Source organism: Numida meleagris, chromosome 3, assembly GCF_002078875.1.
Source record: "Numida meleagris isolate 19003 breed g44 Domestic line chromosome 3, NumMel1.0, whole genome shotgun sequence".
Lineage (NCBI taxonomy): Eukaryota > Metazoa > Chordata > Aves > Galliformes > Numididae > Numida > Numida meleagris.
The window spans coordinates 92,368,904-92,390,583 of NC_034411.1; the positions used below are offsets into that span (position 1 = coordinate 92,368,904).

General features: G+C 43.6%; 1 protein-coding gene across 6 annotated transcripts in view; it reads right to left on the reverse strand.

Annotated features, from left to right (window-relative positions):
- The window catches only part of FAM110C (family with sequence similarity 110 member C), a 67,410-nt gene extending 46,515 nt beyond the window's left edge, over positions 1–20,895 (reverse strand). For 4 of the 6 annotated variants that reach the window (XR_002436521.1, XR_002436519.1, XR_002436520.1 and 1 more), the window contains exons 1-2: positions 19,567–20,895; positions 16,521–16,823 (exon numbers count right to left, since the gene is read on the reverse strand). Coding sequence is in view for 1 of the 6 variants with exons in the window: in XM_021390226.1 (XP_021245901.1) it covers positions 19,607–20,701 (1,095 nt within the window). In the remaining 5 variants the exon portion in view is untranslated. Of the gene's footprint in view, positions 1–3,031; positions 3,303–13,025; positions 16,824–19,566 lie in introns of those variants that run through there. The other 2 variants (XR_002436522.1, XM_021390226.1) reach the window with 2 other exon arrangements.

Here is a 21,680-nt window from a genome sequence, read left to right on the forward strand (position 1 = left end):
AAACATTTGTCATTGTGAACTATGCTCTTACTGATTTTTTTTTAAAGCTAGCTTCAAATCCAGACAATCGTTTGGTGATATAATATACTTTCCCTCCAGCACTGCTAATATAGAAACATTAAAAGAATAGTGAAAGCCTGCTCAGAATATTAAATACTGAAGGCATGTTGAGCTTATATTTTCAAATATGGTATTTATAATCAGAAATCCAAACCAAAAATCTCAGAATTTTGAATTGCCTGCTACAGGAGAAAGACTGCAAGATGAAGAGGTCCTACCCTGCATTTCTGCAAAACTGCCCCTCAAACTGGCCTTTGTCCACTATATCTATCAAAAACCCTTGCTTACTTTTGCAAATCTTGGTTCTACACTTGTTGGCACTGAAATGTGGCTCCCCCTTCCTTTTTGCAGTACTGGAAGAACTTTCACAACTGTTCATGCCTTTAATGAGGACTGTGGTTGAGTAATAACATTGCCCAATTAGAGATTAAGCTATCGAGCAGTATTTTGAGAATGCTGGCTTCCTTTAAATATTTGTGCTTTTTGGCTTTTTCATAGCTATCTGTCATTTCTTTATATCTTGTAGAACACAAACTGCTTTCACTGCAGAATTATTTTTGGTTCATATTCATGCAGTGTCAGTGTGGGCACTTCGGGGCACAATGCCCACAGGTATGGAAAGCACCATCCTACAGCTTTGGGTGGGATCTGAGCTTCGAGGATGTGTTCACTGCACTACAAAGCAGCTGCCTGCTTGATTCCCACAAGTACTAGAATTTGTTCCAGTTACAAGTTTTGCCTAAAGCCTGTCACAGCTTTAGGTCTTTGCCTAAAGAAAAGAAAATCAACTAAATTTTTCTTCCCCAGAAAGTGTGTGGATTTTCTAAAGCCAATAAGATAAAACTACTCATCAATTTTGCTCAGCATCTTATCTTGAAAAGTAACCAGTTCAAGAGACTTCAGAAAAAAGAATTATATTTATACTAAAAAAAGAAGAGCCCTTAGATCTAAGAGCTGAAGAAAGGAGCTGAAAGCCACTGCTTAATTTTTATTAGACAATAATAAGAAGTATTAGAGTCTTTTTAAATAACCTATTATTATTACAAACCTTTGTTTCTATAAGAAATAGACTGTTATTCTGTCTCTATCAGCTCTTATATGACATAACGTCACATATCTGACGTGGAGCTCGTGGAGTGGGTCCAGAGGAGGGCCACTAAGGTGATCAGAGGGCTGGAGCACCTCTCCTATCAAGAAAGGTTGAGGGAACTGGGCTTGTTTAGCTTGGAGAAGAGAAGGCTCCGGGGACACCTCACTGTGGCCTTCCAGTACTTGAACGGAGAGTAAAAACAAGAGGTGGTACGACTGTTTACGAGGGTAGATAGCAATAGGACAAAGGGGGATGGTTTTAAACTGAGACAGGGGAAATTTAGGTTAGATAGGAGGAGGAACTTTTTCACTCAGAGGGTAGTGACGCACTGGAACAGGTTGCCCAAGGAGGTTGTGAATGCCCCATCCCTGGAGGCATTCAAGGCCAGGCTGGATGTGCCTCTGGGCAGCCTGGTCTAGTGGTTGGCGACCCTGTACTCAGCAGAGGGGTTGAAACTCAATGATCATTATGGTCCTTTTCAATTCAGGCCATTCTATGATTCTATGACATCTTCAGTCAAAATGTTTTTTCTACTCCTTTGATCAGCAATTCCCTTTTAAAATATCTTCCCTCAGCTCCATCTTTGATCACCTTTGACAGACTGCTACAGTAAGGAGGACTAGTGCATTGAGAAGAACAAGGGAAACCTCAGGATACAAAACATATTTATATGAAGTACAATGTAGACATATCTCCAAAGCAGAAAGTCAAATAAAATTACATATATGCTAGTACAAGGAAGTGGCAGAAGCAAGTAAATTTGTCTGGTGTCTCTCTGATGCTGCAATTTATATTTTACCTTGAGGTTTCAACAAACAGCTTATCCATAAACCTTGATGGCTAGGAATCGATATATAGATTTCATCTGCAAACAGACACAATCTCTTTTCCTTTATGGGAGGAGCAGCTAATACCTCAGGCAAATACAGTGCATGACTTCCAGGTGCATCTAGCGTATGCCATGGGGAGCATTGCATAACACTGCAGACAGCTTTATTTTCATAAGCCCAGTGAAAACTCAAAGGGGGAGATTGCTGGGGAAGGACGAATTCAGGAGCAGAGTATAAAATGACATTCATAAACAGTTTATGAAAATCATGTAAGTAAGACTCTAAGAAATGTTAACAGAGAAGTATTATCTGCCAAGAAAGACAGCTGAGTAGATCCCTTGATTAATCAGCAAGTCACGGACTTTATTTTAAATCATAGAAACAAAGCATCATAGAATCAGAATCATAGAATCATAGAATCATAGAATCATAGAATAGCATAGGTTGGAAGTGGGCTGCAAATGCTGGCTCATGCTCATCTTTTCATCCACCAAGACCCCATGTCCTTCTCTGCAGAGTTCCTCTCAATGAGTTCTTCCAGTCTGTACACATATCTGGGACTTCCTCAACCCAAGTGCAATATCTTGCACTTGGCCCTGTTGAACCTCAGTAGATTAGTGTGGGCCCACATTTCAAGCCTGTCCCAATCCCTCTGGATGGCATTTCTTCCTTTTGTCATATCAACTGCACCACTCAGCTTGATGTCATCAGCTAACTTGCTGAGAGTGTGCTCAGTCCCACCGTCTACGTCATTGATAAAAATGTTGCAGAGCATTGGTCCCAAGACAGATCCCTGGGGGACACCACTCACTACTGGCCTCCTCTTGGACATAGAGCCATTGACTGCAACCCTCTGGTTGCAACCTTTTGACCAATTCCTTTTCCACCAAATAGTCCACTCTTCAAATCCATCTCTCTCCAATTTAGAGATAGTGATGTGGTGGGGGACCATGTCAAAGGCCTTGAAGACTTCCAAGTAGATGACATCAGTTACCTTCCTTTTGTCCACTGATGCCATCACTCCATCACAGAAGGCCACCAGATTGGTCAAGCACCATCTGCCCTTGGTGAAGCCATGCTGGTTGTCTCAGATCACCTCCTCATCCCACGTGTGCCTTAATATCTCTTCCAGGAGGATCCATTCCATGATCTTCCCAGGCACAGAGGTGAGGCTCACTGTTTTGTAGTTCTCTGGACATTCTTTCTCCCATTCTTAAAAATGGGTTTGATGTTTCCTTTTTCCAGACACCATAGAATGTGCCTGATGGCCATGACTTTTCAAATATGATGGAGAGTGCTTGGAAACCACATCAGACAGTTTCCTAAATAAAGCAAACCAACCCAGTAAGAGGAAGGTTGCGATGACATCTAGCAATGGGAAAGTACAACTGTAGACGCCAAACAAGCACCCCGGAAGCCTCAACAACCAGAACTGAGAGACTATAAAAATAAAAAGCGGCTGGTGGCGGTTTGCGCCTTTTTGAGGAGTCGTGACTCTGCGACTCCCAGGGTGCCCAGTGCTGTTCTTTGCTTGTGTTTTTGCTTACTCGAATTAATAAATACTTTTCTATAATTTGGCTTAATTGTCTAATTTATGACATTCAGGACCCTAAAGTATGTTGCAGATTTTTATTTCCTATACACTTTTATTTCAGACTGATATTGCATGGAATTCCTGTCTTGTTCCACTTTTTTTTTCCTTTTTTTGGTTTTTTCTTTTTTCCTGTTTTTCCTTACAGTTTGCTTTAAGAGACAAAAACTTTCCCTTTAACATCAGCATGTGATTTCTATATTTTGATGTCATTTCATTTTCTTTTTGTCCCATTATTCCATTTGGAAATAAAGATAGTATTACTTAGCAATTTGGGGGGATGTTAAAAGATCCTGGACTATTTAATAGCGTTTCAAGGCAGACTTATATTTTGGAAAAGCAGGAATAAAGCAATGTCACAGGAGAGGACTTATACCTGTTTGAAAAAATGTATATCTACAAGTGTAATTGCCTTTACTTCCTTGTATGATGCAAACTGTTTTAAACCTGTTTTATGACGCTACATATAGATTATAAGACCTGTCTTTTTTTCCCCCTCTTTTTGACCATAGCATAATTGTGAAAACTGCAAACAAACGGTTGTTCCAAAGAGTCTTTCACTGAGTCGTACATTAACAGCTGCCTAGTTGTACATTCACATAGTAAGATATTATCCAATGTTAGACTTAATATGAAAGCTTCCTTTTCAATGCATTTCCACTGAAATTACCAGTACACAACTTTCCGGGAGAAAAATCAATGAATCTTTATATAGTGCTGTAATAGCTTATAAGGTATTTCTCTGACTGGAATGCTAACAGATATTAAATTTTAATATGATCAGACTACAGAAAAATCATTGATATGAGGAGGCTTTAAGACTAAGGGGATACAGTGCCTCACTCAGTAGTACAGAATGTTGTGCTCTAATGGTAAAATGAGCTCTCTAAAACCCTTCTCACAGCAGTTCTGGCCCTTACATGTAAGAAAAATAATTGTACACATTGGATGCCTTTTCAAAATACTTCGTAATCTTTACTGTTCACTTCAACAAGTAATAATTATATTCAGCTATTCCATGGAATTCTTGTATGCTTGCTTTAAACTGAAAATGGGCCCATTTCTCTGTGGGCCTTGTGCTCTGGGTGTACTGCTTCCTCTGCCATGTGCTGTGATGTTTTGCTTTGACATGTGGTTGCTTCTATGGGGTAAAAGTCTATTGATTTGTATAAATAATCTATGAATTGGGTGGAGAGACAAAAATTTTATTGAGAAAATTTATTTGGAACTTTTGTAAAAACATGAAGTCAATAAAGTTCATGTTTTTTTGTGAGATCTTTTTGTTGGAGTCTTTTTTTTACCAGTCTTACCGTCTAGATATCCAGGTTTATGTACACTAATGACTCACACATCCCTCTCCCATTCAACACATTTACTATTGTTTTTAGAAACAGCTCTTTCCTCTTTCATTCTCAAAAACACAAAGGTGGTTGTAATCAATCCTTGCCTTTCCAACAATTGCTTCATTTTTCTGGCTTAAGGCCCAGGTCTTTTCTGAGATAGTAGCAAACTGTTTGATCTTTCAGATTTGTCTCCTGTGTTGTGCTCTATCAAAGGGATATACCACATGTCACCACGGCTCAGTTAGCACTGCTTTAAACTGCAGGTTGAGATTTTAAAACAACCTTAAGAAAGGTGAATTAAAGCAGCAGACAATGAAGAACTTGTTCTAGACAGCCACTCTCTCCATAAGTTAATTAACGTGTCAAATGTTGAGTTTACCTTTAACTAACTTGCCTATTCCTAAAGAAGTGTGTTGTACACATTTCACACCTTGTCTCCACATCAAGGTACCACTATTACACCACATTTCCTAAGTCCCATCTTGCCTGGGGGTACTCAACCTCTTTCTCCACACAGGGACATTCCACCAATGACTATATTGGTTCTGCATTGTTTGCTTGGGGGAACTTTGAATTTTAAATATTTTGGGCTGAACAAACTGAAGCTCCTTCTAGTAATGCATTAATGGGGATTTCTTGAAACAGTAGTCTCAATAAAGGACTGAAAAAAATCACAATCCCTTCCTAAAAATCCTTGTGGCATTATGGCTTCAGACTGAATTCATGATGACTTACTGAGTTATGAATGTCACTGGAGGGTAGGATTCTTCTTGTCTACCTTTAACTTGCCAGAGGTTAGTAGTCCAGCCTAATCTAGTCATCTAGCTCCAGTAGTGATGCATTCCTCATACCCAAATATATCTAAAGATGGGATAGGTCACTGACTGGGACAGCTAGCCTGGGATGGGGGTTAAAGTCGGGTGAGATGTGTTGTGCTGCTGGATATGGTTTGTGTTAGCCTGTCCCAGGAACAAAGCAACACACCTTGGCTGTAAACTGCCTACAGGCTGGGCTGCATCACTTCTCGATGGGAGCAGGGTGAGAGCACGCACCTGGACAGTCATGGCAGCTCAAGGACAAGAGCTGGCACGTTGCACTGCTGCAGCCTCGTCATATGGCTGAACACATAGTACCAGCATCTGTTTGTAAAACTGTCTTTGAGATACTTCTGATAAAGAGAGTTATGGCTCTGCAAAGCTGTGAGTGCTTTTGAAATGTTACACCATTTCAAATAGCTCAAGTTATTAGCAATTGTCTTAGCAGCCCTCCTCTTGGCCACAGTATCATGTGGCCTGAAAAGCCAAACATCATGTGAAGTCAACATCTAGTCCCTGCAATGTCATTAAAATGATTTCCACATCAGTTGTGTTTTTTTGTGTTTTTTTGTGGTTTTTTTTTTACTTCAGAAGCTCATCACACACACACGATAGTGGACCCATCCTGACTATCTATAACAAATTCAAACAGTCCAGGTGATCTTTCATTTTATCCCTGATGTATTTTTCTTGCATCACCACACAAATGAAAATCCCATCACCACAGCTATACTCTATCCTTTCCACAGTCTGGGAGCTTTCCAGTTCATCTCATTCTTTGTGTTTTTAATTGTCTGACAATGCTTTTGAATTGTTTTCTTTTCACCTCCTTGTGCAGCTACACTGGCTTATCTCTTGCTTCTGATGGATTTGTTGCTACGCAGAACATTTCTCCTGATGGACCACTGCCATTTGGCTAAATATTTTGTTTCCTGTTTGTCATATTTCTCTCCATTTGATTTCACTCAGAACCGTCTGTGTTTACTTCCTGTTCTGATTGAATTTGTTTTCTTCACTTTATGTTTCATTCCTGATCATACAGGCAAAGTTGTAACCCTGATTGCTCATCCACCATCAGTTTGTCACCAGCAATGTCTTTGAGTTCAGTCACAACAAGCAGAAGCACAAGGGAAAGCCTTGAAGGCTTCAGGAAATAAACATCATGGATTCTGAGTAATAAGAAATACTTGTACTGGGCAATGTTTGTGTTTTGCAGTCAAGTCCGGGACCTTATCATACTACATATTGTATATACCTACGACAAAACACAGCACTTGCCCATGACCAGGCACACCATGTACTCTGAGACCCTCAAAGCACTCCTGCCTCCTCCACTGAAACATCAGCCTGGAAAAAGAACGTGCATGAAGGAAAATATAAAGTGGAGGACTTTATACAGTGCCCTTCTGTTTCATGTCAAAATTCTGTATCTGAACAGTCCTAAATGTTTGGATGTTTCTGATCTGGAACTAGGAATGTAGGAATTACACAACAAAATGTGAAATTAAAAGAAAACAAATATTTTTAATAGGCAAAGAGAAAACTAGGAAGGATTAAAAAGACAGGTAGATGTGGCTCCTTGTATCTGAGAGCCTCACTATTAAAACCTGTGGGTACCTGGAGAGCCATTTCAGCTTGTGTTTGCAGGTGAACCTAATAGACTATGTTACTGTTTAATGTTTGCTGACTATGTGTGTGATAAACTGCTTCTTAAAATTACTTTCATGCAAAAACTAAATATTGACTGAGGACTTATCCCAAAGAGATGAGCAGCAAGTTGACTCTTTCCAGCAAGCTCAGGAGGTACCTTGCAGCTGGGTCCCACACTGAACTGCTTCAAACGTGTTTATATTTTCAGTCCTGCTCTTGCAGTGCCTGCCCAGTTTGCCAGAACTGGACTGATGTTCTTTTTATTTGGCCATACTGAAGTTCCTTGAAGGTTTAGACTGTATCTTAAGATTTGTAATTTGCCATTTGCTTTTCCAGAAGCTACACTCCGAGCTCTTTGCAGAGAAGTAAAATACCGCACAATAGCTCAGAGAAACTTAACATTTAAGTGAACTAAAGACAAGCCAAGGATGATGTTACAGATATCAAAGATGATAAGAGAGGAAATAATGAAAAAAGACGTGCTAAGTTATGCAGAAACAGCTGAGTACATGAAAATGGACTGCACAGTTGATCTCTAATATATATAGTAAGCTTCTGCTTAACTATGCACCTCCTTCACTTTTGTCTGTTTTCGTGTTTAGTTTTTAGTTTCCTTGGGGTGGAGACAGATAAAGATTGAACAGAAGGATGTATTTGGAAACATTATTCAGAAAAAAAAATGATTACAGGAATGAGTAGTGCCTTGTGTAACTTAATCAGCACATAAATGAGCTCACTGCAAAGGTAAACATAGAATGGTACTGTCACAGAGGACACACGATGAGCAATTCAAACTGATGAGTAAAAGTGGAAGTGGCTCAGACTCATTCTCAGCAGTGGGAAAAATAGTGACGCAAGAAGAGGTTGGTTAACAGAAAGGAACAAGACCAACATTCCCATCAGCTTGCTCAGTTGTGCCTGCTTCTTTGCATGTGAGACTATGTCTTGCCTCTGGCCAGTTCATCTAATGAATAATCCCATGTTTTCATGGGTAGTTTTCAATGATTACTGCCCTCCGCTTCATACTGCAGCCAATGAAAAATAATATGAAATTGGTACTCCTGTGGGGCTGTTGACTGGGGAGCAAACTATGAAATCCAAACAATCAAAGCTCTTAGTTTTTTAAATCAAATTAATTGCTTAAGCAATCCAGCTCCTCCACAATTGTGCAAACTAATTTCACAGGAATTTATGTTCCTTGAGGAACTAAACTGATTTCTGGATATGGATATTTATGAGTCATTTTGATCCAGAGGCTATTTTGTTTCCGACACTGTTTTTCTGCTATATAACCAGTTTTATTGACAACAATATCATTTGTCATAGAGACCTCCCTGGACTAAACTGTTATATTGTTGCCTGTGAACAAGCAGGATGGTCCTAATTCCATTTTGCAATGTTCTACTTAGGTCAGTCAATCTATCTCCCTTTAGTCCATCAGGATAAATCTACAATTAATATGACCCAGTGACTAAAAATCTCCAGTATTTATAGGTGTCTCTTTGAGAGTGATGCTATGCACTGTATTTGCTTGCTTGGCTGCCATTGACATAGACAGGTCTTTGTGAAAAGCTCTTGGATACTTTTACAGTTCTTTGTTCAGAATGCACCAACATCTACAAAACACATGGAACGGCCTTTTTCCAATCACTAAGTCTTTGCAGAGCTTCTTTTTAACACTTGCTTACTATTGAGAGAGAAATGAGAAGCGGTGAATGGGTAAATTGTGGAGTTTAAGAAGCTGCTTACACCAGCCAACCCAAGAACAGGAGCTTGCATGTCCTTGTTTCTGGAAGAAATCCACTGGGCTTCACAAAATGTAAAAAAAGGACTGTAGGAGGGGGTCACAGTGTAGTAATGATCTTAAATGCTAATCTGGGCTGTATGCAAGGATACCGGTACTCATGGATACAAAAGGTGGATACATGAGCCAGCAGCATGTGCTTGCAGCCCAGAAAGTCAACCATATCCCGGGCTGCATGAAAAGAGGGGCAGCCAGCAGGGCAGGAGAGGTGATGAGCAAGTTTTCACCAGTATTGCTGCCTTTGAGAGAAAGGAGCTGTCATGACCAATAAATATCATAGAAATCATAGAATAGCTTGGGTTGGAAGGGACCTTCAAGACAATCTAGTTTCAACCCTCATATCTTGAGTAGGGATACCTTCCACTAGATCAGGCTGCCCAGGGCATGCACTGGGCCCCACATTCAGGACATCAAGAAGAGGATATTGGATATGATAAAGCCAGATGACTACTAGCCCTTCCTGGTCTTTCAAGCTGGGTTGCATGAGGCTGCAACCAGGAAGTTAAAAAAAATATCAAAAAAGACTTTACATCCCTTGGGAAAATGTTGAAGGGATCAGGAGCAAAGGCAGTGTTCTTCTCAGTCATCTTGGTTGGAGACTGAGACAAACCACGAATGCTGATGTGGGATGACATGCAATCGACCAGGAGGGGCAAGAATAAACAAGGTAGCAAGCTGGGCTTTAAACTAAAGCTGCTGGGAGAAGGGGATGTACTGCTGAGTGACAGAGAGCCAGGGAATGGTGTCACTTCAGGAAGGAGTGGGAGAAAACCTCAGATTTGTCCTGGAGGTTTGTGTAAGGGTTCCTCTAGGAAGGTAATGCGTCTGAAAGCCCAGCTGAAGTGCCTCTATACCAATGCATGCAGCATGGGGAATAAGCAAGGGGAGATAGAAACCATGGTGCACTTGGAAAACTGTGATCTTATTGCCATCGCAGAAACACAGTGGGATGATTAGCATAATTGGAATACCACCATTGAGGGCTATCAGCTTTCAGAAAGGATAGGCAAGGTAGGAGGAGTGGGGGAGTTGCCCTTTATGCTAAAAAATAGATAGACTACAAGGAGTTCCCTCTAAGAAACAGTCGGGAACAGGTTGAGAGCCTGTGGGTTAAAATTAGGGATGAGACCAATAAAGGACAGCCGGTGGTTGGGGTCTACTACAGGCTACCTGATCAAGGGGAGCCTGTTGATGAGGCCTTCTTGCTTCAGCCGCAAGAAGTGTTGCACTCACAGGCTCTTGTCCTGATGGGGGATTTCAACCACCTGGATATCTGCTGGGAAAACAACATGGCTACCTGCAAGTGATCCAGGAGATTCCTGAAGTACACCAATAATAAATTTCTGGTTCCGGTATTGGACAGAATGACCAGAGGTGAAGTGTTGCTGGACCTGGTGCTCACCAGTGTGGAGGAGATTTTTAAAACGTTAAGATCAGAGGCAGCCTGGGTTGCAGCAACTTTGCCCCTGTTGAATTTATGATCTCAAGGAGTGTAAGCCTGGCAAAGAGTGGAGTCAGGACCTTGAACTTCAGGAGAGAGAACTTTAGCCTGTTTAAGGAATTGTCGGATGAGATCTCCTGAGAAGCTGCCCTTTAGGGACAAAGGATGGAAACAAAGCTTGCTACTCTTTAAGGAAGCCTTTCTGAGTGCATAAGAGCTTTCTACCTCTCAGAATAAGAAAGCAGGCAGAGGCAGGAAACTGGCATGACTTGGCAAGGACTTGCTGGTCAAACTGAGGGAAAAGAAGGGCAAGTGCGGACAGTGGAAACAAGGATATGTCAAGTGGGAAGAACACAGGAATGCTGTCCTGACATGCAGAGATGGGATTGGGAAAGCCAAGGCACAGATGAAAGTGAACTTGGCAAGGGATGTTAAATACAACAAGAAGGGGTTCTACAGGTACATTGGTCAGAAGAGACAGGCCCAAGAGAGTGTCTCTCCTCTGATAAATGAGAAAGGAGAACTGGCTAAAATAGATATGGGGAAGGCTGAGGTACCCAGTGATCTCTTTGTCTCAGACTTCGCTGGCAGTCAGGATTCTCATATTTCTCACATCCCTAAACCTCACATCTCTAAACCTCACACTCCTAACCTCTATGTGGAAACTAGGAGAGCAAACTCCCCCCTCACTGTAAGGGCAGAGCAAGTCCAAGATCACCTCATGAGACCGAATGTCCACAAGTTCCCTCTGTACTCAGCACTGGTGAGGCTGCACCTCGAGTACTGTATTGAGTTTTGGGCCCCTTGCTAGAAGAAAGTCATTGAGGCCCTGGAACGTGTCCAGAGAAGGGCAACGAACCTGGTGAGGGCTCTGAAGCACAGGTCTTATGAGGACCGGCTGAGGGAACTGGGATTATTTAGTCTGGAGAAGAGGAGGCTCAGGGGAGAATTTATTGCTCTCTACTGAAGGGAGCCTGTGGCAAGGTGGAGGTCAGTCTCTTCTCCCATATAACTAGCAATAGGACTAGAGGGAATGGCCTCAAGTTGCGCCAATGGAGGTTCAGGCTGGATGATAAGACAGATTTATTCTCTGAAAGAGTGGTTAGGTGCTGGAACAGGCTGCCCAAGGAAGTGGTGGAGTCATTGTCCCTGGAGGTGCTCAAAAAACATTTAGATGTACCGAGGGACATGGTTTAGTGGGAAATATTGGTGATAGGTGGACAGTTGGATTAGATGATCTCAGAGGTCTTTTCCAACCTTGGTGATTCTATGATTCTGGGGGGCTATCCAGTGTGCATCTCAGGGTCCTAAGGGAGCTGGCTGATGTGGTTTCTGAGCCATCATATTTGAAAAGTCGTGGCCATCAGGTGAAGTTCCTGGTGACTGGAAAAAGGGAAATGTCACTCCCATTTGTAAGAAAGGGAGAAAGAAAGATCTGTAGAACTACAGGCGAATGAGCCTCACCTCTGCACCTGGGAAAATCATGGAACAGATCCTCCTGGAATACATGTTAAGGCATATAAGGGATAAGCAGGCGATCCAGGACAGTCAGCGAGGCTGACTGACCAATCTGGTGGCCTTCAACTAGAGTGTCTCGAAGGTCCCTTCCAACCCAAGTTATTCTATGATTTCTATGATATTCATGGGCTACAACTGCTCCTTTCTCTCAAAGGCAACAATACTGGTGAAGGCTTGCTAAAAAGATTAATGTGCATAGAGAAGGGTAGGCACAACTTGTCTCCCCTTTCCAGACTTGTTTGATAGCCTGCATTGATGCAGGTCAGCCACATGTTAGCCTTCCAGTTGCATTCAGATGCTTGTCAATGTAACGCTTCCATATGAGCAGCTCAGACCGTGCCCAGATGGTAATTATGCAGCTGGAGTGTACTGGTCTCCGGTAAAAGCCCACTGCATGCAATCATGATTTCTGCTCCTTTCCTCACAAAATGCACACACAGTGAATTAACATCACATACACTGAATTCTTCCTATGGAATCCAGTCAGATGACATCTTGTTAGTAAGATTCTGGAGGTAGGGTTTTTCCAAGAAGAACTTCAGATTCCCTGAGTCTTTGGACACTGCCTTGTGCTGGTGATTTATGTAGTATTGCCTGCAGCACAGAGTAGCCTTTGACGGTGAGTAAAATCAACTATAATATCAAAGTCTGGTAAAAATATATGCTTCAGAAATGAACTGAGCACCTTTTCAGCCATATTCTGGAATGAAAATATTAAAATACTGTGAAACAACCCTGGTCTCATATATTTCAAATTTACTAAAAACCTTTCATCCAGGGATCTGGGTAAGGCCAGTATACTTGCAGCTTTACTCAGAGAAAGCAACTGGACAGTGGAGTTCTAGCTTTAAATGACAGTAATGGAAACAGAGAAGCAAAAGGGTACTTTTTCAAGAAAAAACATTAACTCTCAGTGTCGTATTTTTATTTGTATGCACTCAATAGTAAACACATCTTTTTATATGGATATATAAATACAACAACTTAGAAAGCTGCATAGCAGATCTGACCAGTACTCCATTTTACAGGCTTCAAAAGAAGATGTAAGAAACTTCACAGGAGGCAACAACAGGACAACCTTCTCCCAGGAGAAAGTTCCTGCTTAACGCCCATCAATGTATGCTTGTCTGATTTCACCAAACACGAGGCTTTACCTCCCTAGAAAAGTAATATGTGTATTATAGAACAATCTTTATTTCTAACTTACAGATTTCTGTACAGTAATATTTACAATATATTGCAAGGGTTACAGTCTCAATGTCTTTATTGCAAATAATAGCTTCTAGGCAATAAAAACCGGACTTTGTACCTTTCACGTTATGTTACCGCTGCAGACATTGCCCCCAACCACAGAGTTGAAACACTGTGAAACACTCGGGTATAAAACTCTGTTTGACTACCTTCATTTACATAGTTCAACAAAATCATTCTATTTATGACTTGTCTTTGCCCTCTGCCTCAGTTTGAGGTTTCCCAAAAGAATGGCAATCCTATTCCATTGCTGAAGTGTCTGCTTTACCCCAACAGTCTTCTCTACCTTAGTTTAGCACTAAAGCTGAAAAAAACAACCCTTCCAAGTCCTGTCTGTTATAATGAAGTAGTAAAAGCACCTTGAGAACTTCTTTTGGAGAAAGACAGGCAGTGACTAACACTAGTAAACTTTTCTTATTTTGAGAGATATAACTGAAATACCCAACAGAATAAAGGAAAAGCCATAGTGTGTAACAGTAACAGGAGCTGAGTGAAGAACTGAGCTTTGGAATAAGCACCAAGTCATCCATCCACTGCCTTTCCTGGCATACTGGGAAAATTAGGTTATTAGCTTACCCAGAAGATATTTTTAAACAAATGAATAAAAAGCTTATCAGGGGAAGATATTAGGTCCACATCTTGATGATACCTTGAGCACTCAGGGCTCCTATCAAAACTTGAACAAAGCCAAGGAAATTTTGCTATACATCAGTGCAGAACGTCACCACAACCACGTTAAACTGTTTGAAAAGATAAAAAAGGAGAATTAAAAATATTCCAGTTCTAGTTTCATTAATCTCTGTCATAATATCTTCAGTGATTTTAACAAAGGCTGATGTTCATTACTTTCAAGTCAATTACACGTATTCCTTCCTACCACTGAAAACACACTACCAAGGCATCTTCCTTTTTTTTTCCCTAGCATTATTATCTTAACTTGAAAGCTGAGAGCTGCTCAACTTAAAAAGCCAAAACAAACGGAAGTTTAAAAATGAAACAAAAAATCTTCCCTGGATACAAAACAAAACAATTCCCTTGTATTGTAGTGGGGCACTGATTTGAAACACAAAGGATTTTTCCTGGACTCTAAACTGTCTGCAGTCAAATTGCAAAGTAGTCAACAGACGCTGACAAAAGCACTTAAATACTTGTATGGTACAGTACCTCACACAGTGAGCATGAAAATAACAGATATAGTAGGTTGTGTTCCTGACTAATAAACCAAGTCTTTGTACCTTTAAAAACTGCACCTTAACTGCATAAACCGTATTAGCAGAATCTTAAGTTGTAGTTTTCTAATAATTATCCTTTAGAAATAATGTAACAAATGCACATGAAAATTTCATTATTTAACAAAAATACCTCCACGTACAAGCTTCCCTCTAAGTTGGCAGAGGTTCACTCATGCAAACTGTTTGGTTTTCTTAAATTTGAAACAGGTTCAACAATTATTTTATCAGGAAGTGTTATCTACCTACCTAGACAATTTCAGACATGTAGACCTTAGTATGTGACGCTAGAAAATGAAGGCAGGTGCCCTGCATTCTCCAACAGTTGCTGTAATTGCAAACTACCCTTCCAGTGACTGACAAGCACACTTTCGACACACGGAAATGCAACCTGGCCATCTTGCTGTGAACTTAACTGTTGTCAACTGCAGCACTTGATGAGCGCTTCAGGAGCAACTCTGTCAGCGTGCCACATTTGTGTAAGTTCAAATGGGAAACTGGGCCTCCCATGATAGGTGTTTTCTAGGAGTGCCACTACTCTCCGTTGCCCTTTCCACTCCAACAGGCTTATTTATCAAGAGCAACAAACACTTTAAAAATGCAGCCCATGTGCTCATTTGAGCTCTGCTTCCACCTGGTCTCTCTGGCGGCTGCTTTGAGTCAGAAGAGGCCCAAAGAGGTCTGTGCGAGCAAGTAGGAATGTGGAGAATGAAAGCTGCTTTTTCTGGACTTCCCACAGCCCAGGTCTGAGGGCCAGCTGAAGGCCAGGACTGTGTGGAGGAAGCCAGGCCCGTGGCAACACAGAGCTCATGCATAACTTCTGCAGGAGGCCCAGCTGGAATCCTAGATGCACAGCTGTCGCTGGTGGGCCTTGGTATGACCAAAAGAGGAATGGCTTTGATTGGCTTTTATTTCACATCTTTTTGCGTATTTTTTAACATCCAAAGAAATCCTTTGGTCTCAGACACTCTCTAGTAAGTGATGACAGACTGGGGTACCTGGGGCATGGCCAGCTAGGCCCATAAGTTATTGTAGAGGGCCCATTTGCTACTCTAGTTATCCAAAGTATTTTTGAAACATGTTTCGTTCGGCCAGTTCAAATGAAGCATTCTACTGATAATATTGAGTGAGGTGCTCTCTACACTGGATCTTATCTCACGAGGACATCTACCTGGCACAGTCCCTAACAGGTCCTCTGGCCCACAGTGCAGGGTTGCCATCCTGTCCATCCCAAGCACAACACCACTCCAGACCCACACTAGTGAAGTTTGGTCTTGCATAGCCTGGTATACAGTTTCCTAATACAGTTCTACAAGCCAACTGCTCACTCACGGTGCATAAAATGCAAGGTGCTGAGCCATGAACTGCCAAACATTGCAATTAAACCCCCTGCGGTAGTCAGAGATATTGCAAGCACAGCGGAGGAGCCTGCATAAATGTGAACTGGACCATTCTGCAGGAAGGCAACCCTATTTTTTTTACTACCTGTTTCTTGGAACTGTGCTGCTGAAAAGATTTTGGGCAGTATTTGAAAAGCTATTCCTCCCCACTGACTGAGCACACTGTAAGACAGAGCAAACTAGACAGACACAAGGTACCACAATGTGGCTTGAATACCATTAAGAAGAGGCTTGACAGAGATTTAGCTTACAATGTGTTTGCCAAATCCCCCAGATAAAGCTGCCACAGCTACTCTTCACCAGCCAGGCAAACATTTGATGCCAGGATGAGCCCTGGTCAAACAGCCCTCATGGGACTGGGCCTTTGAAAAGCTGGGCAGAGCCAGCTTGCCTGCAGGGATACGCCTAGCTCAGGGGTCACTGTCACTTCATCCCTACTTTCTCCTCCCATCCCTGCTGACAAGCATTACTGGAAAGAGATGGGCACATGACACAGACCTTCCGCCACAGCCTGGAGTGACATCCTGGGGCAATGACTTGATGTTGGACATCCCCGTTAATGGCATGCTTTGCTTTCCTGGGACTTTTCATTTCCTGTTGCCTTGCTGCAGCACAGTTCATGATCTCCAGTTGTCATCACGCTCTTGGACATCCCTGTGCTTGTGACAAGAGTGAGGCTGCCAGGGGACGAGGGCAAGGGAAAGAGGCAAGAATACTGAACTTGGATAAAGTAGTCACGAGCCAGATGAGGGAAGAGCTTCTTTCTGTGTCTGGTCTTGTTCAACTTCCAAGTCAAGGATTCTGATGAAAGAGGAAAAAAAAGTGTAATTTATTATTTATCATATCAAACAAGCATCAGAGGATATTCTAAGGCTTTTATTAAGCTGCTTATAGCTATTGCCAATGCAGTAAGTTCCCCTCCCATGAGGTCTCCACTTGAACAATGAACTTTCTTATAAGAATACTGCTGAAAATCAAGGCTGAATAATCCTGATTCAAGCCAGGAAGGAGAATGCCCAATGAACCCCATTCTTGGAGTTGGGCAGGGCTGACAGCAAGAGGAGCCAGCAGTACTGAACTGCATAGGTGAATTCAGGCAACATCCTACTGTGAAGCAGCAACGCCCATCTCACAGAGGACTTCTGTGTTTTGAAGCCCACACTTAGATCCCACACTCATCACTCTGATGAGATGTGTCAGGTAATCTGATCTTTCAAGTAGCTGTTTTATTTACACAGTGTCCCACCAGGCCCCAGAGAGCTCATGAAAAATTAAACAGAGAACGTAAAATATGAATTAGATGATCACCATCCCATAAAAGCTATGTGGTTCTCAGAAGGTATTTTACATGTAATCAAAACAGGTTTTTGCCTCTTTTTTTTTTCTTTTTTTAAAGAAGATGAAACAATTTTCAAGCCACTGCGTAAAACAAGGTGCCTTCAAGAACGTGTCTCAGAGCTACGAAGTCAAGTATGTGAATATAATGAAAAGACTTAGGTTATCTAGACTTGATGCTGTTTTGCCAGAGAAAGTGTAGAGTTGAAGGAAAAGATGAACATTTGGGTACACATTAACATAAATACCACAATGACAGAACTGAACACGACAGCATGTGGTGATAACCACTCTCAGTTTAAATTCTGCCTGGTGACTGTAATATACGGTAACCTGATGACTCCTGTCCTTTATTCTGGGTGCTGTGCACTGGCATTTTCAGCTTACTTCTTTGACCCTCTGTGCTGTGGACTAAACAGAGGCACCTTCTCTGTTTTTAGAAATTACCCTGGAAACAATCATAGCCCCACTATTGAGATGTATCAGCTGAGAGTAAGCCCTAGTAGGTTTGAAATCAAGGTTGTAACTTGAACATCGTGGATAAGCAGAAGGCCCCAACTACACCTTCCTCAGCTGGCTCTGGTGTCCCGCCATGACAAGTGCTGCCCTGGCGAATGCACATGGCAACAGACAGGCTTCTATTTTGCTTTACTGCATGGAACTGTGGTTGTTTTCATTACGAGGCTCCAGCTTGTAGTGGAAGGGGGCAAGCTCTGCCTTCCATCCTCAGCAAGGTTCACAACTGGCCACCTGCACCATTTTTTTGTCTGCATCTCTCTTGCCTTTTATCACAGAGGGATATGGAGAAATGGTCAGGAGAGTCCTTTCTTCTCTCTCACATAATTTGGGAAAGGATGTTTCACATAACAATACTCTTACCTATAATGGCTTGAAATATTTGTGTGAAAACGTCTCTCTCTCCCTTCCTCCTCCCTCTACTCATAGAACATAAATATCTTTTTGAGGAAAATCATTTTTAAAATTATCCAAATTTCACATAATTAAAATAATTTTAAGCAAGTGAATTGACTTTTGCATTACATGGATAAAAGGTATTGGGAGCAACAGCCCCACACCCATGTAAGAAGGAGGCTCAAGCATTAAATTACTTCATGTTCACAGGGCCCACTATCGACCGCTGTACCTACACCAAATGATGTTCTTCTCACGCACCAATTACAAACTGTCAGAACATATATATGTAATCCTTCATATCAAGAACCGTTCATGCAATTTTTAAAGACTGCACTGTAAGCCGTGGTACTTACACACTAAGGTCTTCGACAAAATACTGTCTCTATGAAACCATCAGTACCAAAGGCCTCAGGAATAGTTCTTTTGAGGAGATCAGATGCAAAATAAGCACAGCTTTTATTAAAGCCAGGACATCAGATTTTACCAGGGCTAAATTTGTTCTACTTCTGCATGCGAAGGGATTGATTTTGTAACTAGATGCTACACATTTGTATCATTTATCTTGGTACAACACAGTGAGGTATCCCTCTATACAAGGCAAGCCACACAACTAATTTCTAGACACCGGGACCACGCTGCATGGCAAAACTCACTTCAGAAAAACAGGACAGATAACACACGCCAAGGGATCACCTGGATCAAACTTTTATGGTCCCAACAACTGCAAGCTGTGGGGGAAATAAGGCTAAAAGCAGTGCTAATGGCTCAGCTTTGATACTTGATATTTGGGGGTGCCTATGTGTAAGTAACAGAGGGGGAACAGGGAGAGAACGAGAGAAAGCAAGAAGGGGAAAGATGCAGGAGTATTGTATCAATACAATGTACTCCTAATTATTAATAGTGTCAGTCCAGTCTGTCATCTAAACTACTGTAATTATGTGTTGAATACTTTTCTAAGTTTTTTCTTAGCACTTAATATAGCAGAAATTGCAGAAACCAGGCTATTTACAAAGCGAGCAGTGAGCAGACATCCCTCATAGACATCGATGCTTTGATTTCTTGTAGGGGGTCTGATCTCACTCTGGCAAGCTGTACTCATTTGTTTGTTTGCACTTTGTTCTTTGCAATGCCCCAGATTTCTGCTTTGAAAAATGTAGTACTATGACAACTACCATATAAAATACAGGTTCCTGTCACCTTTCATAAAAAGACTAAAATAAACTATGCAAAATCTACTGCTTACTAAAGAGGAAAGAAAAATACATAAATCAGCAGGGCGAGGCTCTGCACACACCTTGCGTTCGCCAGGCTGCAGCACACGCTGCAGGAAGCCATCACGCCAGTTCCTGGATCGCCTTGCTGCTCTCCTTGGCTTTCTTACAGGTGTACAGCCACTTGATGATGCGGGCGTTGCGCTCGATCACCGAGGTGCTGCTGGGGACCTGCTCGGTGAGCTCGTCCTCCAGCAGCCCCTCGTCCCCACTGTGCCGCGTGAAGTCGCTCTCAGACGTGGCCACGCTGATGCTGCGGATCTTGAAGGAGACGTTGTCGGACACCACCGAGAAGTTCTCTCTCCCCAGATCCTCGATGACCTCCTGCTCGAGGCCACAGTACTTGAAGAACGTGTCAGAGAAAGACTTGGAGTAGCGAGAGCTGATGTCTGACTGGGAGCGATGGAGACCTCTCCTCTTCACCTCCTTGACCTCTTCAGGAGGTGCAGGCAATGTGGAGGGCTTCTCACGCTCTGTTGTACAACCCCCTGGCTCTTCGGTGCTCACTGTGATGGCTTGCTCAGCTCCACAGTCGCTGGGCTCACAGACAGCGAGTTCAGCCGGGAGAGGCTCTTTGCTCTCGGTGGGCGCGCTGTCCTCCATAATGACTCTGGGCACCCCAGGGGAAGCAAACTGCTTCTCCTTGCCAGGCCCCTGGAAGAACCTCCTCACCAAGCTGCCTCGAGAGCCTTCCTGGCTCTGCCCTCTCCCCAGCTCGCACTTCTGGCGGTAGATCACCAGGGAGTCGGGCCGGCCCTGCCTCCTGGGGGTGCTGCGCCGGGCGATGGGGGGGCCGTGCTGCAGGGGGCCCCTCCAGGCGCACCCCGCCTTCGCCCGCTCCAGCGGCTTCGCGCCCTTCCCTCTGCCCAAGTCCCTGCTCGTTTTGGTGCTCTCCACCGAGCAGGTCTCGCTGCTGCACTCCGAGGCCGAGCTGAGCACGATGACGGGCTCCTGCTTGGTGCTGATTACCTGCTGACTTTTCACATACTTGGCCTTATCGGCTGCCAGCCTCTCCGCCGCGCTCCTCCGGCCGGGGGTGCCGGCCCCCAGCTGCCGGCGGAGGTACTCCGGCCCCTTGTTGAGCAGCCGCACGCTGAGGGATGAGTGCAGGTCGGAGATGGTGTGCATTTTCACGGCCCGGCTGATTTCAGTGGGCATAGCAGCTTCAGCTCCGCGGCTCCCGCTTCCAGTCCCGGGCGATTAAAAAAAAAAAAAAAAAGGAAAAAAAGCGAATGAACAGCCCCAAACGCAGCGTGCGCTCCGAAGGCGGCGGGGAGCCGCGCTGGGTGCCGTCTCTGTGCCTGTGCCTGTGCCTGTGCCTGTGCCCGTGTCCGTGCCCGTGCCTTCCGCGCCCGCCCCGCGCCGCCCCACGCCGCCGCGCACCCACTCGCGCTGCGCCCGGCCCCGCAGCCCGGCCCGCCCCGCCCCGCGCCCGTCACGGCGGGAGCGGCGCTGACGAGGCCCCGGGCGGCCCCGTGCCCTGAGCCGCGACGCGGGAGGGCTTCTCCCCAGGGATCACCCGGCTCCGCGCGGGACCACCCCAAATTCAAACCCTTTGTCTGAGCGTGTTGTCCAAACGCTCCTTGAACTCCGGCAGCTTGGGGCCGTGACGCTGCCCTGGGGAGTCAGGGCCCGACCACCGTGGTGGTTAAAAAGAGCACGCGAGACCCTCATGCCCTTCCTGGGGCACCCGCAGAGCCAGCAAGACGTCCGCTCATTGACCACAGCTGTGCAGTGGAAGTGCACTTGCAAAATGTCATGGAATGGCTTCAAATTGAACTGCGTTGGGTAAATCTTGGCCCTTCAGAATCACGGGGCACGCTTCCAAAGGGGCAGGGCTCCACGTGGGGCTGGAGTTCTGAGCAGCCCTGTACACAGCCGCTTGCCGTGGTTTGAATGCCCAGCGTTAAACACGTGAGTCACAGCTGTCACCTGGGGTGATCTGGGCACCCAACGTTGCACCCAGCGTTTGCTCACGTCATCTCGTGGGAGATGCATCTGCCCCATGGTCACTAAGTGCAGGGTAGAGAGCTTTATTCCGAATAGAGAAAACAAAAGCCAGCTTACATCTGTGAGGTTTTTCATTCTTAGTTCCTTCATCTTGTTTGTTTTCCAACGTGTCTACAATTTCAGTGGG